The following is a 17,341-nucleotide window of genomic DNA, read 5'->3' as shown; positions in this document are numbered from 1 at the left end:
TCCGAATAAAAATCAAATTCCTAAACAAAAGCCTAAACATTAGCCTGTAATAAAGACCCAATAAATCTGTCACAATCATTGAGTCAACTTATAAATATGATTTACAACACTCCCCCTCAAGCTGGAGCAAAAATATTGACCAAGCCCAGCTTGATTATGGAAGATTGGAGAAGAGAAGGTCCAATAGACTTTGTGAACACATCTGCAGTCTATTCTGAAGAGGGAACAAAAATAGGATTATTGATACCTGATCGAACCTTCTCTCGAATGAAGTAAATGTCTATCTCAATATGTTTCGACCTTTCATGTAAGACAGAATCGGAAACAAGCTTAATGGCTGATTTATTGTCACAAAACAGCCTTGAAGAACCCCTTCTCTACAAGACCCAACTTTCCCAAAATTGATTGAAGCCAAAGGAGCTCATAAGTACATTGAGCCATAGCCCGGTATTCAGCTTCAGCAGAGGATCTGGAGACAACAACCTGCTTCTTACTCTTCCATGATGTGAGATGATTACCATAGAAAGTACAGCAGCCAGAGGTAGAACGTCTATCTGTCTTACATCCAACATAGTCTGCATTAGTAAAACATGAGAGTCTAGACTGATTTCCCGAGGCATAGAACAAACCAACGCCAGGGCATGACTTAAGATACCTCAAAATATGGTAGACTGCATCTATATGAGCTGAGCGAAGGACATGCATGAATTGACTAACCACACTAACAGCAAATGTCAAATCGAGCCTTGTATTAGTAAAGTAGATAAGACAACCTACCAAATGTTGATACACAGACAGATCTGGAAGTAATTCCCTTGACTTAATAGAGAGTTTGAGATTGGGGTCCATCAGAGTGGAAGCGGGTCGACACCTAAGCATGCCAGTATCTTGAAGAAGATCCAAAACATATTTCCTTTGAGATAAGAAAATTCCACGACGGGATCTAGTAACCTCAATTCCAAGAAAATATCAAAGGGGACCTAAGTCCTTCACATCAAAGGACTTTTGAAGATGAAGTTTCGCCTGAGCAATCCCTAAAGCATCATCACATGTGATAATGATATCATCCACATATACTAATAAAATAACGCAGTGACCATCATAGCGACGTCGAATAAAGCAAGTATAGACAACATTGCTGAAACGACTAAACCAAGCTCTAGGAGATTGTTTCAGACTATAAAGAGACTTCTGCAGCCGACAGACTTTCCCATCATACTCCCCCTCAGCCCGAAATCCAGGGGGTGGATTTATATATATAGTCTTAAGTAAGTCTCCATTAAGAAATGCATTCTTGACATCTAACTGATGCAGAGGCTAAGAATGGGCAGTAGATAAGGAGATAAACAGTTGCACAAACGTCAACTTTGCCACAAGAGCAAAGGTAGCATCAAAGACTTTGCCCGGAATATGAGTAAAGCCTTTTGCCACTAACCGAGCCTTATACCGATAAATAGAACCGTCAGCTAAGTACTTCACAATAAAGACCCATTTGCAGCCAGCCGTTTTCTCCCCAGCAGGTAAAGTAACAAGTTCCCATGTATTATTATACTGTAAAACATCCATTCCTATTGTTATGGCAGACACCCAATTGGGATTCTGGAGGGCCTCTGACACTGATCAAGGGATAGAAACGGTCCCAATCTTGTCCAGGAATGATTTATATGCACCTGAAAGACCATCATAGGAGACATACTGGGAAATAAGGTGGTTAGTGCTACTAGAGAAACCATACCAATTAGGAGGGTGACGATCACGGGTAGGATAACGGAATGTATGCTTAGGAATGGTAGGAGCCACAAGAGAATGAGAATTACCTGGACCTGGTTCTGAAGATAATTTTGGCAAGGGAGGTTGAGTGCGATGGTGACGAGAGTAAACCTGCAAAGGTGGAGGGGAACCCTACATGGATGGAAAAGGAGATTCCAGGACAGTGTGATTTTCAAAGAGAAGAATAGGACGGGCAATATGAGAGATCTCCTTCTCCAGACCAAAAGAGAGAGAATCATGTATCATAGAATTAGTACTATAAAAAGGAATAGTTTTATGAAATGTCACATGAAGAGAATAATACATATGTTTGGCCACAAGATCATAACAACGATAGCCGTTTGACATAGCAAAATACACCAAGAAAATACCCTAATGGATTTATCATCAAGTTTATGATGAGAAAGACTACGGTTATGAACAAAACAAGTACAGCCGAAAATACGAGGTAAAAGCTGAAACAATATATAATCAGGCTAGAAAATCTGAAGTGGGGCCTTTCCACCCAAAACTTGACTAAGAGTACGATTAATCAGAAAAACAGCTGTAAGAACATCCATATGCCAATAGAATTTATGCACATGCATACCACTCAAAAGACATCGGACCACAGACATGAGATGACAGATTTTGCGTTTAGCCACACTATTTTGCTCAGGAGTATAGGGGCAAGTGAGTTGATGTAAAATTCCCTTTTTATTAAGTTCAGTCCGGAACTCATTCAAAACATATTCACGTCCATTATCAGAACAAATATTACGGACAATAGTGTTATACTGGGTTTTGATCATTTGAAGAAACTGGGTAAATAAAAGAAGCATATCACATTTTTTTTTCAATCAATAAACTCAAGTACAACGAGAACAATCATTAATAAAGGTCACATAATATCGATGCCCAAAGAAAATAGTAACTGGGGAAGGGCCTCAAACATCAGAATGAATAAGATCAAACATATTAGGAGCACGACTCATATGAGAAATATAGCTAGTTCTAGTATGTTTAGAAAGCTCAAAAACTTCACATTGAAACTTATAGTCCTTACATGCTTTATTTAACGAAGGAAACAATAAACATAGATACTGAAAGTTTACATGCCCTAAACGTGCATGCCACAGACCAAAAGTGCGAAAAGAAACATCATAAGTACTAGAAGCAGGTAGGATAGAAGCTTGAAGACCCGTTTCTGGTAGTTCCCCAAAGTAATGAAGCCCATCACGTTCATAACCCCTGCCAAAAACCCTCTTCGAAAAAAAGTCTTGCAATGACAGTGATCTAGTAAGAATATAACTGCACATTGGAGATTTTTTGCAAGCTAGCTAACAAATAAAAGGTTAAAGGCAAATTTAGGTACATGAAGGACAGATGAAAGAGTACTATCAGGAGATAGACAAACAACACCCTTACTGTGAATGTAAGATGTAGAGCTATTCGTAAGATACACAGATTGGGTAACAGGTATGATATTGGAAGAAAAAATTGATAACTCGTTAGTCATGTGATCATTGGTCCCAGAATCTAGAACGCAAGTAGGCTACTTGGCCTTAACATGAAATGCAGTAGGACTACCTGTAGCAATAATGGCAGTGGGAGCAATTGAATGAGCACCAACTCTAGAAGCACGAAAGCCAAGCTGGTACTAGATCCGCCTAATTTGAGACTGAAGATGGCTTAGTCAAGGAAATACAGTAGATCCACCAGTAGTAGCAGAAGTGTCTACAATAGCAGCAATACTAGAAGAACCATTTTCAGATAAACGGTTCCTACAAAATTTCTGCTTCAGTTCAGGATGAAGTTTGAAGCAGCAAGCCTTAACATATCCAACCCCTTCACAATGGTGATAAATAATTTTCCCTCTAAAAATACGTGATCCAAAGTTAGCTGCAAAAGCCATACTATCCCCAGCAAGGTCAGACACTGGTAGACGAATAAGTGAGAGCTGAATTAAACGGTGTCTGCGTTCTTTACCATCAACAGTAGCAAAGGCTTCTAATAGGGATGGCATTGGTGATGCATTTAAGATCTGAGACTTAAGTGGTTCAAATTTTAGGCGTAATCCCATAAAAAACTGATAAATATGCTGATGATCAAGACGTTTGACAAGAAGAGAGGCTGCCTCGGGAGGAAATTCAATAAGAGGATCATATTGAGCCAGTTCCATCCAACAAGTTCTCAAATACCCAAAGTAAATCAGCTACAGACAAATTCAGGCCTTCTTGCGATGACTAAGCAATATCTTGGTATAACTCAAAAATACGAGCATCATTCCTAGAATGAGTATACGTTTGATTCAAAGCAGTCCACAAGTCATGAATAGAGTCATAAACCATGAATATATTATAAATTTGTTCCTCCATAAAATTAAATATCCATCCTAAAATGGTGCAATTGTCCATATCCCATTGAACATATTTAGGATCTTTAATATCTGACATCTTTTCAGTACCCAAAAACTACCTTGATTTGTCTCCTCCACCAACATAAAGGCGGAGGGAACGAGCCCAGGATGCAAAATTACGACAATTCACCAGCACACTAGTAACTCGTTGAGTCGGTTTGTGTTGCGCCGAAGAGAAAGTTTCTTTATTATTACTTGAATCAGCCATAATATTAATAGAACAATTCAACAGATCACCAATAATTCAAATAAAGGAGGAATAAACCTGATTTTGATCAAACCAAGAAGTTGCAGACACAGCAGTCCGATCCGAAAATGCTGCCGCAACCCCAAAAAATTACAAACATGTCTTATGATCCTTAATGCATAAAAAAGACTAAGGGAATACCCCTACAGGGGTTGAACCAAGAGGAGATTGGCTCCCCCTAGGATTGTCGCAACAGTGGTCTGAAGAAGAGAGAGGGTCAGTGCAGAAAAGAAATAAGGGAAAGAGGGTCAGTGCAGAAAAGAAATAAGGGAAAGAGGGAAAGGGCTGTAACGAAATAAAGAGAGAGAGAGAGAGAGAGAGAGAGAGAGATCAAAAAAGGCGGTGAAAGAGAGAGGGAGAGGGAAGACATAGGTTTGGGGCTCTGATACCAAAAAATAATTTGGTAAAATTGGCATACTCAATTTGATAGCTTATTTATCATTATATACAAGAGAAAAATTACAAATATGGAAAGAGAATAAAAATCAAATCCTTAAACAAAAGCCTAAACATTAGCTATAATGAAGACCCAATAAATCTGTCACAATCTTTGAGTCAACTTATAGATATGATTTTCAACACACACACACACACACACACACACACACATATATAACATGGTTAAGACTCGAGAAACAAGTTAGACTCGCAAAAACGTCAACCTGAGGCTTGACTGATCCCTAAGAAAAACCATCCATGGATTGTTCATATTGTCCAAATTTTTGGACTTGAACAATTTAGTTGGCTACAGAGAAAATTTATTAATAAACATGGTTGACAAAAATATATATTTAAATTACAATTAATAAACACTTTTGAAATGTGATGAAAAATGTCATACTTTTATTTCTAAAACTGAACAATTTGGTTCATATATATATATATATATATATATATATTTTTTACATTTTTTTCATTACTTGGTCATAATAAAAAATTATTTTTCTTTATGGCACAAAAGAATTGTGTGGAAACAAACCACTTTTGGCAGTTTACCTTCAACAACAATAGTTTATTGCAACTACATCTTGAAACCAAAGTCAACTTGATCTATTTGAGTGAATGCTACATTTAGCTCAAGAGGAAGAATCATCAATCAATTCTTTGTTTTCTCTCTCAGTATAAAAATGATATATATAATCTATTAATGTGAAAGTTTGACATTCATATGCGTTTGACTCACATAAAAATACTCAGACAAATTTGACTTTTGATCACTATAACACCACTTTTCTCATTAGAATAGTGTTTCACTAATACTTCTTTTGGTCGGTAAGAAAAAAATTAAATGAAAAGAAAAGAAGAAAGGATGATTAAGACATTTTTACATAAGAGATTGTGTTTCCTCTTTTTTGTTCGGTGGGATGAAAAAGAATAAAAAAAAAATTGATAATTTAATTTGATCAGATAAAATGAAAGATAAATTTTTAAGTTGTTTTTACCATTAAACTCACCCCTTACTTTATTTAAGAAGAGTAATGTAGTAATTTAAAACTTTTATAATAGGCTCACTTGTCTTTCCTCCTATCTTTCGCCTATATTTGGGTGAATAAAAATTTGTAAATGACTCACCCTTTCTATTATCCTTTCTTTTCTTATATCTTCTTTAGGGAAGAAGGAAATTTGTAACTTCCTTGAACATAGCATAAGTGTTAGTTTCATAAAATTACTTTACTGGAACTAATTTACAATTTTTTCGAACCAAGTCAACCCAATCACTAAATTAAAAATTATAAACAAAAAATCCAACCTATTAAGAATTAAGGCAATGATGATGAAATAAGGAAATTCTTATGAATAATATATTATAGGGTAAAGTACAAAAAAAAAACCTCTAAACTACGTTTGAATTTGCAAATAGTCCACCTGAATTATATTTTGTGCATAAACTCTCCTAAACTATCACATTTTGTTGCAACATATCCCAATGTCTATACTATATTTCATAAATGACCATAATGCCCACTTTTATCAATTACATTTAATATATTTTCCTTATATAAATAAATTATGAAAAAAATTCATACTAATTTGATGATAGATTCTCCATTAAATTTGCTTAAATTTACCTTTAAAATTTTAAATTAATTATTTAAATAAAAAATTAATTAATTTTTAAATTTTTAATGAATATATTACATGAAAAGAAGATATTTTTTTAAAGTATTTTATTAAATTTTCATCAATATATTGTATGAAAAAAAAAATTTACGATAAAAATGTTTAAATTGGTTATAATAAAGTTTTAATAATAAGTTAATCAATTTAGAAAATAGTAATTACAATTTAGGAAAAAAAAATGGTAATTACAAATATATTTATCTTTTTGTTTTTTCGTTTTTATGATAAATTGATACTATAATAAAAATTTTACATAAGAGAAAAGATAATAAATATAATTCAATAAGAAATGAAAATTTAAATGAGAAAGGGTAAAATAATCTTTTATGATGGGTTTGACTTTAATTGCAACAAATTAATAGTTGAGGGGATAGTTTTTAGTTCAAGATGGTTATTTGCAAAAGGACAATAGTTTAGGGAATATTTTTGCACTTTACCCTATATTATATTTGATTTAATCAAATGTTTATCAAAGTTTTTTTTGGTGACTTTTAATAAATCTTAATCAAGAACAAAATCAGAAAACTACGTGAGAGGAGCCTTTAACAATAAGAAGATAAAAAAAAAATAATGTTGTGGGAGCAATAGTGAGATTTTTGTGTAATTTTAGTGAAATCAATTTTAAAATTTTATATTGTAAATAAATTTTTTTTTTTAAAAAATCAATGTTATATGATACCAAACAAATTTTGCATGATATTAGTAACTGTATAAGGTATTATACCGTATCATGTTATTGATGAAGATTTATACCACCAATGCCCTAAGTATCAAGAACGAGACCAATATTGTCTTTGGCATTTGCTAGTAATTTTTTAGCACCTCTAAATATAACATTTTGGGACCATTTTTTTTAAGAGCATATTTATAAATAATTTAAATAAAGTGATACGGAGTAATAAGTTTTAGCAATGACTAAGATAATAATTTCTCTTGCAAACTTCTTTTAATAACCTTAAATATGTAAGGTATAAATAAAAACGTTTTAAAAATTTTTGGGGGCTACCTATAATTATCATAAATGGGAACATTAATTCAAAATAATTCAAATTTTGTCTGATTTTTATTGTGTAAATTCAGAGTTATATATATCCAAGCAAATATTTTTTAATTGTATCTCATCTCCAAGACAAGAGAGGATTTAACTGTTCCAAGGGTAAAAAGAAAAAGAAAGGGAGAATTAGATTTTGGTGACCAAAATTGAAAATGAATTGCTTAATAGTGACCATAAATTCAAAAAATGGTAAATAGTGACAAGTTTGAAAACTAATTACTACTAGGTGACCTTTTAAGTTTAAATATCCTAAATAACCTTCTAAATTCACAACAAAGTACGAAACAATGGTAAGAAATTCAACATCCTTTACCAATGCGCCGCTATATGAATGCTTTTGGCTCCTCCGGATCAAAGACTTCCCATAGGGGGTCACCTATCCTGATACTACACCAGAGTAAGCAGGCTTAACTTTGGAGTTCTAATGGGTCACGACCATCATGATTTTAATACGCATTGTATTATAGAAAAGTGATGAACTTTACATATAATACTTACCCTTTCCAAGATGGTGTGGAACCATAATACCCAGTGTAGGTGCAAAAATTCGTTTAACTAAAAAGCCAAAAGAATAAATACAACTCACTCAAGTAAAAGAACAATTAACAAGAACAATTCAGAGAAAAGCTTCTAATGCTCGATGATCTTTATTGAAGGTCTATGCCTTATTTATATACAAAAAGAAGGTGGAATTATGGTAGGATTCACTATGCCTGTCCACTAATTCATTCTATATATAATTCTTTACATACAAGGTTCTTTCCTTCTTCAATTATTTCCATGTAGAACTTCTTTCCATATAGGATTCTTTACTATATAGGACTTCTTCCTATGCAGAGTTTCCTTATACGAGGGATCCTTTGTTAAACAGGACTTGATTAATCTGAACCAGACTTGGATTATAACGTGAATGGGCCTGATGAGTTTTTTAGCAGGCCGAGAAGTTAACATTAATAACCTTGGGTCGATAGTTGATGGTTTGTCGCCGCACCACAAGCTTAAGAGTGTGTATTAAGGCGAGGGTCAAGTTTACATTTATAAAAGCCACTACTACCTTCACTAAAAATATAGTTAGGGTGAGTAGGGATCGTCCCAAGGGATTAGAGTTGAATTTGGTTGTGGAATCACTATTAGGGTTAGTAGGTTGAGTGATCAAACAAATAGTTGGTTGGTTAATTAAACTAGAGAGCAAATTAAACTAAATAATTAAATGCAATAAAGAGTATGTAAGAGAGAGAGAGATCTTGGGGTTTAGAGGTCACCACCAAACAATACTTTTCTACACCTTTAACAAGTGACTAATGAGGGAAATGTGTGTTGCAATATTGATGTGTGTGTGTGTTGGTTGATTCAATTAGCAAGGGTGACCAATGAAGTATATATTGTCTAAGCAACATGTGAAAAGCACAATATATCTAACAATTAAGTATATATTGTCTAAATAGCATATGAAAAGCATAATATATCTAGCAAGTCATTAATCCTTTCATTAAGCTCACATGCCAAATACACCACAAGGTTAGAGACATATGCTACTTGCATTCAAAAGTATGGAACATCAAACAACAAGCATGAATTATCCTCCCATCTAACAACTATGCTACCACTACATTACAATTAAGCTAATGACATAAAATTAAACTAATTAAGCGAAGGGAGAGGCACAATCCATCAAGAAATGAGCATGAACCATCTAGAAAATTACAAGAGCATTTCATTAAGCACTATGTTTTGATAATCTCTAGATCTATGGTATTAATATACATAGACATGCATCAATAACACAAGAAATAGAGACAAACACATGAACATCTATTCTAGCATACATAGACATATGGATAGAATGAAATGATCAATTGGAAGCATTAAACTACATAAACCATTGAATAAACAAGATATATATATATATATAAAAGTGCCAAAAAATGTATTACAACACTAATCCCTCAATAATACACAAAATCAAGATGTAGAAAGCATGCTTGGGGCTAACTTTAGCCTCAAGAGGATGTTTAGCCACTCATGGTAGTGCTTCTCCAACCCTCAAGGGCTAACTCTATGGTAGAGATTTGCTCCTGGGTTGATGAAGAGTCTCCAATGGTGTCTCTAGCCTCCTCCTCATTTGGATAAGGACAAGGTAGATAAGATCAATCATTTGGATAAGGACAAGGTAGTTCGATCGATCGAAGAATGATGTTGGATCGATCGAACTTTTGAGATCTCTGAAAATGTCATCATGGCTCTGATCCATCTTGAAGTGCTGAGATCAATCATGTTGGATCAATCGAACTTTGATCTGAGATCGATCGAAGATGTTGATTTTCACCTTTTTATTCCTTTTGCTTCCACTTGGCTCATTTCTTTGATTCATTCCAGAATTGTTTCATTTCTGCTCTTATTTGGCTGAGTTAGCTTATTTTCGGGATAAGTGCCTGAAAATGGAAATAATACGAAATCAATCTAAAACGGTAAAGTAAGATAGATAAATGTACTAGAATGACTAAGCTTAAGGGGTTTAAATACGCACTTTTCAGCGCTCATCACACCCCCAAGCTTAAGGGGTTTAAATAAGGTACCAGACGGCTTTAGGGCATTAGGCGTTCAAACACCCCTACGAACTTACAAGCTCAAATCAACTAGGTTACAAATCAAGATAACCTCCATATAATCATTTCCCACTTCTCACCTTTTGGGAGAAGTCCTCACTTTTTTATTGCTTTTGTAACTTTTTTTTTTTTTTTTTGTATTCAATTATTAACCTAGAGTTTGGGCCCTCCACCTTTCGGCGCGAGAAGTTCAATGCTTGATGAGGCTAGAATCCCGACTACTTAGTGAAAAGGGGTTGTTATCTACCTTTATCAAGAATGAAAGCTTTCAATGCACTACTAGCCCAATTCGGATATAACCAATTCAATAATCAACAAAGCATGTACCCCGCAAATGAATGCTAGTGTGCGCCTGTGCTAGTGTAGAATTCTAAAGTGAATCTTAAAACAATCACAAAATCAAGATAATGTGGACCACAAGTGCAAGCAAGATATCAATCTTTCAAAAAATTTACTCCTAAATGGCATCCATAAGGCATACAAGGAGTATTGGACTCTCAAGTCAAGCAATTTTTAAATTTTAAGCAATATAGTCCTCAAAAGATCAAAATCATAGCTAGATATGGACCAATCATAGAAAATCTCTCAAATACACAAGTCATGCTGAAAATTTTGAAGTTTAAAGCTAACACTGTAAAGTACAACATTACGCTCAAACTTAAACGGCACAATGTCCTTAATGTGCAAAGAGAACAAAGGAAAGAGTATACCATTGTAATTAATACAAAGAATGGCTGGGACTGAAGTATCCAAAGTGGGTGGCATGGCCCCCCAAAACTTGGGATTAACTGTGGTTCTGAAATTTGGCACTCGGATAAACTCATCAGATAACAAAAAAAGGATAATCAGTGCATAGTGGATATGCAAGTGTAAATGGGATAAATCTGATAAAGTAGGGAGAGAGATATAAGTGTGGTCCTGAAAATTGTGTAGCATTCTTTCTCACTGTAGTCACTGTGATGTACCTGATGGAGTCAAACATACAGATATAAGAATATAATAGATGACATCCATAGCAAAAACATATATAAAGAAAATAAAGTATAGAGTACATCAAAAGAGGAAAACTGACATATCCGGCTGCAAATAATATACAGTGATAAAAATGAAGTATAGATCACAGAGGTGTAGTATAATAAGATAGAAGAAACTGGGAATCTCATGTGGATGAGGCAGGACGGGCAGGGTAAGCTCTGCGGATATCGCGAGATAAGTCTCGGAGTGCAGTCATGACATCAGTGCGGAATGTAGCAAAATCAGCTCGGTGGGCTACAACATCGGCTGAAATGGCAGCAGCATTAGCTCTGATAGCAACCACTGCATCCTCAAGAGCCTGAAGACGCTCTCTAAAGCTGGGGGTCTGACTGGGAGCCTCAGGTATGGATGAATCAGAAGAAAGATCCTGAGTCTGCTCCTCCTCGTGTACTGGCGACCCAGTTGGAGAGTGCTGCTTTGCGTCATCTGTAAGTCACTCTAAATCAATGTCTATGTGCTCGGTAGCTGGACCTACTGGTACATCGTTCGTTGCGGGGTCTGCTGCTGCTGCTTCTGCCTCCTCAGCCTCGAGCTCCTCTGCAGCCATTATTGCGTGGTCCTGCAGTCTGGTGATAATAGCATTATAGCTTTTGTCCCAGTCCTTCTTCAAGAAGTAACAGGAACCTCTCTCAGGGTGCTCTTAAGGATGGAAATGATATCATTGATCGATCAGTATCTGGGTGATGAGGTGGCCGAATGGGAGAGACTTAGCCCTTCTGGGCTTCTCCTTGCTGATATACTCATCGAAAAACTTCCTCATCACGCTCCAGATGAGCGCGAGGATAGATACCTAGTGGCCTGTATAAAATGCGTAGAGGGCTGTCAGATAGTCTCCTCGCCGCTGAATCTTGTGCCCGGCCATATATATGTTCCGAAAGAGAATGGAATCAAAGAACCATAAGTCATCTGGAAGAAAAGTGCGGGTGGCGAAAGTCTCACCATCGGCATGGTGACCTGTCAAGAAAACTGCCATGTCGGCATAAGAAGGCCTGTATAGCCTCTGATATAGCTCCTGTAGCTCCGGAGGGCATCGGTGTAGATAATGGCATGATCTGGCTAGCGTGTCCACAGTAATTGTAATCTGATGGCCATCTATAGTAGTGATCAGCTTTGCCGTGGTACGCGGTGACGGTCGGAGGTTCTAGAAGAACATCCGTACTAGCCGCGGGTAGACTGGCTCAGTAACTGGGGCAAGAATAGCTGCAAGGCCCCTCTGGATAATATCATCGTAAGCTGATCGGGTCAGCACCGATCTGGAGAAGAAATCTGTGTCGAACACTGACTCGTGGTCCATTGTCATATGCGCATATCTAGGCGCGGGCCTGTCACGCTCTCGAGTTGGCTGGTGTGGTGGAGATGGCAGCCTCAGCCTGTGATGGAGATAGAGATGTGTAAACGTAGGCTAAGCCTTAGAAGTAGATGGAATATGATCATCCTCAGCCTCATGAGCAGGTGACTGAGGTGGAGTAGGCTCTAATGGCTCTTCCTGTGCATGAGAGGGCTTTGCTGGCTCCTCTATCCTAGGTCTGATATGTCTCTGAGGCCCGTGTTGCCTCTTGGCAACAGTCTTGCGCTTAGTCATGGCCTGAAAAATAATTTAAAAACTTACAAGGGGAGTCAGTGCTAGAATAAAGAATTGAAAGCACAAAATAGAAACATGCATGCCAAATAAGATAGACAAAACATATATGACATGAATCTATACAAGTGACAGGAGGTGAACATGCTAACCAATATAAGTATGAAATGCATCCAATGTGGAATATCACAGACATTGGGCATATATAAGATAACATAAACATAATACATGATGAATGAAGTGTGTGTATGAGATCTGTGAAGTTCGATCGATCATAAAAAGGTTTGAGATCTATCTCAAAAGTTCGATCGATCTGAGAAACTGAAAAAGATGAGTTCGATCGATCTCTCAAGATCGATCTAAGATAGAAGTTCGATTGATCGAACTGTGTGAAGATCGATCTGAGATAGAAGTTCGATCAATCGAACTGTGCGATGATGAAAACTGAAAGGTCACAGATCTGTGACTTTGGAAGCACGGGGGCCACACGAACAATGTCGTGGCCCATCAACACAACAATTCCTCAATCCTAGTCATATAGCATAGCCCATACTCCCACAAAACAAATCAAAACTCAAAAATATATAACCATATATACATATTTATACACATATATACAAAAAGCTTCAAGCCAGCAACAATGGAGGTAAATCATCATCATACATCCTAGATCTAACAGTAAGCAACATGTATTGAACAAGTTGAAGCTTGAAATCACAAGATGTGGCTCGGATCTTACCTCAAGTCGTGAGAGAAGATGGAGATGAAAATTCGAGAGGAGAGAGAGAGAATCGACGTTTAGATCTCGCTGGAGGTTTGCCGGAAAAGATGATGAAGACGGGTGCACAGTGGCGACGGGAATGAGGGACAAGGGTTTGGAGGGTTGGATCGATCTAATGAATCGATCTTGAGACCCTCAGGTTTTATTTTTAAAAACTTTTCCCATCCAGTTCGATCGATCGAACTGTGATGATCTCTTTTCAAAGTGTTTTTGGAAATTTTGAAATTTTTGAAAAATTAAAAAAAACTAAAATTAAAAATTAAAAATTAAAATTGAAAAATAGAAAATATTTTTGGATTTTTGGAAAAGAAAAGAAATTAAAATAAAAATATTTTTGGATTTTTTTATAAAAATAAATAAAGTAAAATCTTTTTTTTTTTTTTTTAAAAAAAAAAAATTAAAAAGTCAAATAAAGTCAAACAAAAGTCAAAATAGAGAATTGAAGAACAGAGATCGATCTGAACAAAATATTCGATCGATCAGACAGAGAGCAAAAATATGCAGGTTTTTGGTTCAAAAATTTGGCTAAGTGTTGGAACTTGCAGATCGATTGAACTTTGAAGTTGGATCGATCTAAGGTCTTCTGATCGATCTGAGAATAAGTTCGAACGATGGGACAGAGAGGTGATTTGGATGCAGGTGGATGCAGGTCAAAATTTTTTCTAAGTGTTGGATGCAGATGGAAGTTCGATCGATCGAACTCTCATTTGAGATCGATCGAACTTATGTAGAATGCTCAATCACAACATAAAAGTTCATGTAGTCCTAATCACAGTCCCTAGCAATGCATATGAACCAAAAACAAGTATCTAAACTTCGCAAGAAATGAAATTTAAGATAGAAATGAAGGAGGAATAGGGTTTTGACACCCTACGAAATGTCGTGCTAGTCTTTAATGTCTCTAGCAAGACATTGGGCTCTTTTAGCTCGGATCAAAGATCTTATAATGCATCCCTTCCTTGTTGGGGTGATAGATGCTTTGAACTCCACCTAACAAATGGTTCTTTGAAGAACTTGTTGGATTAAGTTCAAAAGAAACTTTTGATCCCTTGTCAATGCAATCACAATCTTTGGGCTTCCATGCCCTTTCAAAGTAAGAATTTAAAACAACACTTTGAGAATGCAAGGTTGAAGATGATCTCTTTGAAGTTTTGGTCTTACACAAAAGTTCACTTCCTTGACATTATAGATCATGACATTTATCTACAACATTAACCTCTCCTTCATATTTATCAAATGAATTGGGTGTAGGGTTGAAAATATTTAACTTCACCTTCATGTGTCCAAATGAGATCTTCATTATCCCCGTCCTACAATTGATGTTGGCATTAGCGGTTGCCAAGAAGGGACGGCCAAGGATAACGGGAATTTGGCTTTTAGGATTGGGGACCGGTTCCGTGTCAATGACAACGAAATCAACGGGGAAGAAAAAGTTATCAATTTTAATCAATACATCCTCGATTATACCCCTAGGCTTCTTAATGGATCAGTCGGCAAGTTGAAAAACTACCGACGTCGGTTTCAATTTACCTAGGCCCAATTTGACATAAACCGAGTATGGAAGAAGGTTAACACTTGCTCCTAAGTCAAGAAGCGCCCGATTAATGATATGATCACCAATGTTGCATGAAGTAGTAGGTGAACCGGGGTCCTTAAACTTTGGTAAAGTGTTATGTTGCAAAATTGAGCTTACTTGCTCGGTTAAAACCACTTTTCATGGTGCTTGGCTCTTGTTCTTCCGCTTTTGGGTGCACAAGTCTTTCAAGAATTTGGCAGAAGCCGGAATTTGCTTGATTGCATCCAAAAGTGGAAGATTGACTTTCACTTGCCTAAACATTTCCATGATTTCATTGGTTTTTCCCTTTTGCTTGTCTTTTGAAATGGATCCTTTTAAGGCATTTAGAAATGGAACTTTTGGCTCAAACACTTTTTCAGCATTTTCTTTTGAAAACTCTTCAACACAAGAATTTTTCAAATCACTTTGTTTCAAATCATTTTTCAACAAAATCTATTCAAACTCATTTTTCGGCAAATCTTTCTTCAAATCATTTTCAAAATCATTCTTCAAATCACATTTTGAAGCTTTCTCATTCACAAGATCATGTATATGCAATGAAGGAGGAATGGGATGTGAAACGGGATGGGTGACAACTTGAGGTTACACCAGTTCACTCTCTTCATTGGACATTTTAACTTGATTATCCACAATCCTACCACTCCGCAAGGTAGTCACTGCATTAACATGCTCAATGGTGTGGCCTTCCGATGAGGAATGGGTTTCCACAACACATTGTTGCTTAGGTGGGGCATTCATAGGCATCTTTCCCTTCTCTCTTGCATTAAGAGTGCTTGGTATTTGCCCTACTTGGGTTTTTAGCTTCGCAATAGATTGAGAGTGGGAATGAAGCAATTGTGTGTTTGCCTCAAGAGTGCCCAAAGTATTCAAAACTTTTTCTTCAAAGGCGGGACTTCTAGCATTTCCTTGAGAATAAGATTGGTTGGGAAAATGAGAGTTAGCAAATTGATTCCCTTATGATTGATAAGATCTATAACCTTGAGATCATTGGTTTTGAAGTGGAGGTGGAATGTACTTCCCTTGAAAACTGCCTTGGGAAAGGTTTGAGCCCTCTCCTTGGTTTTTCCAAGAGAAATTCGGATGATTTCTCCAACTTGGATTATAATGAGTACCATAAGGATTGTTCCCTTAGTTCACAAAAGCTACATTGACTTGTTCATTAGGTTCATTTTGTACTTATCAGTGAGGACAATGAGAAGTAGAATGAAGAACACTAGAACAAGTCATACATGTTTCATTTGATGCACGATGAGAATGGTTAGGGAAGGAAGATACTTGGTTCGCCGAGTTTTGGTTAATAAAAAATTGATCAAACCTTTGAGATAAAGACTTCATTTCGGCGGCTATTTCGTTTGAGTGGTCGACTTGATGTAAGCCAACACTCTTCCTACCTTGTGAATTTCCACCATTCTTAGATGATAATGTTCTATGCAAAGAATTTTCACTCATGCTCTCATAAAGACGCCACACGTCATCCTCATGCCTATCAATGTATGAGCCACCCATGGAAGCATCAACCATGCCTTTGTAATTGTCCGATAAGCTCTCAAAGAAATATTGAACTAATTGCCATTTGGGCATGTCATGATGTGGACACTTCCTAAGCAATTCATTAAAGCGTTCCTATGCCTCATGAAATGTTTCTCCATCCCCATGTGAAAATTCTCGAATTGAGGTTCTCATGGCATTGGTCTTAGAAACTGGATAGTACTTCTTCAAGAACTCTTGTTGCATTTCTGCCCAAGAAGTGATTGAAAAAGGCCTAAGATTGTTAAACCAATACTTTGCCTTGTCTTTTAAGGCGAATGGAAAAAGTTTGAGTCTTAAGACCTCTTCCGGCATGTCCGTATATTTTACGGTGGAACATATTTCTAGAAACTCATCCAAATACTTATAAGGTTCTTCACTTGGAAGTCCATGAAGCATTTGAATGGTTTGTGGCTTAATTTCATAGTGATGTGCTCTAAATGGTGGCAATTGAATGCATGTGGGTGCATTGTATTCATCAGGTACATAGTGATCTCTTAAAACAAGTGGAGGATTAGCAATTGAGGTGCAACATGGGCACCTTGATTTTGATTTCCTTAAATGATGGGAGGTTGTGGAACATACATTGGCCTTGGCATTCCAAATGGAACTTGGCCTTGTTGTTGTTGCGGTTGGTGAATGAATGG

General features: G+C 36.4%; 1 protein-coding gene and 1 pseudogene across 1 annotated transcript; one reads left to right on the top strand and one right to left on the bottom strand.

Moving 5' to 3' along the window:
• Positions 1 to 348: 348 nt before the first annotated feature.
• On the bottom strand, positions 349 to 849 carry LOC132316323 (uncharacterized mitochondrial protein AtMg00810-like). The gene has a single exon (XM_059814817.1). The coding sequence runs from the start codon at positions 847 to 849 to the stop codon at positions 349 to 351; it is 501 nt and encodes a 166-aa protein (XP_059670800.1).
• A 15,897-nt stretch (positions 850 to 16,746) lies between these two features.
• LOC132267966 (small nucleolar RNA R71) lies at positions 16,747 to 16,845 on the top strand (annotated as a pseudogene).
• The last annotated feature ends 496 nt before the right edge of the window (positions 16,846 to 17,341 follow it).

Source organism: Cornus florida, unplaced genomic scaffold (genome assembly GCF_030987335.1).
Source record: "Cornus florida cultivar Cherokee Brave unplaced genomic scaffold, ASM3098733v1 CherokeeBrave_3.0.0_Hap2_Chr07, whole genome shotgun sequence".
Classification (NCBI taxonomy): Eukaryota; Viridiplantae; Streptophyta; class Magnoliopsida; order Cornales; family Cornaceae; genus Cornus; species Cornus florida.
The sequence above is the reverse complement of the archived record's forward strand: the minus strand, read 5'-3'. Positions and strand labels throughout refer to the sequence as shown.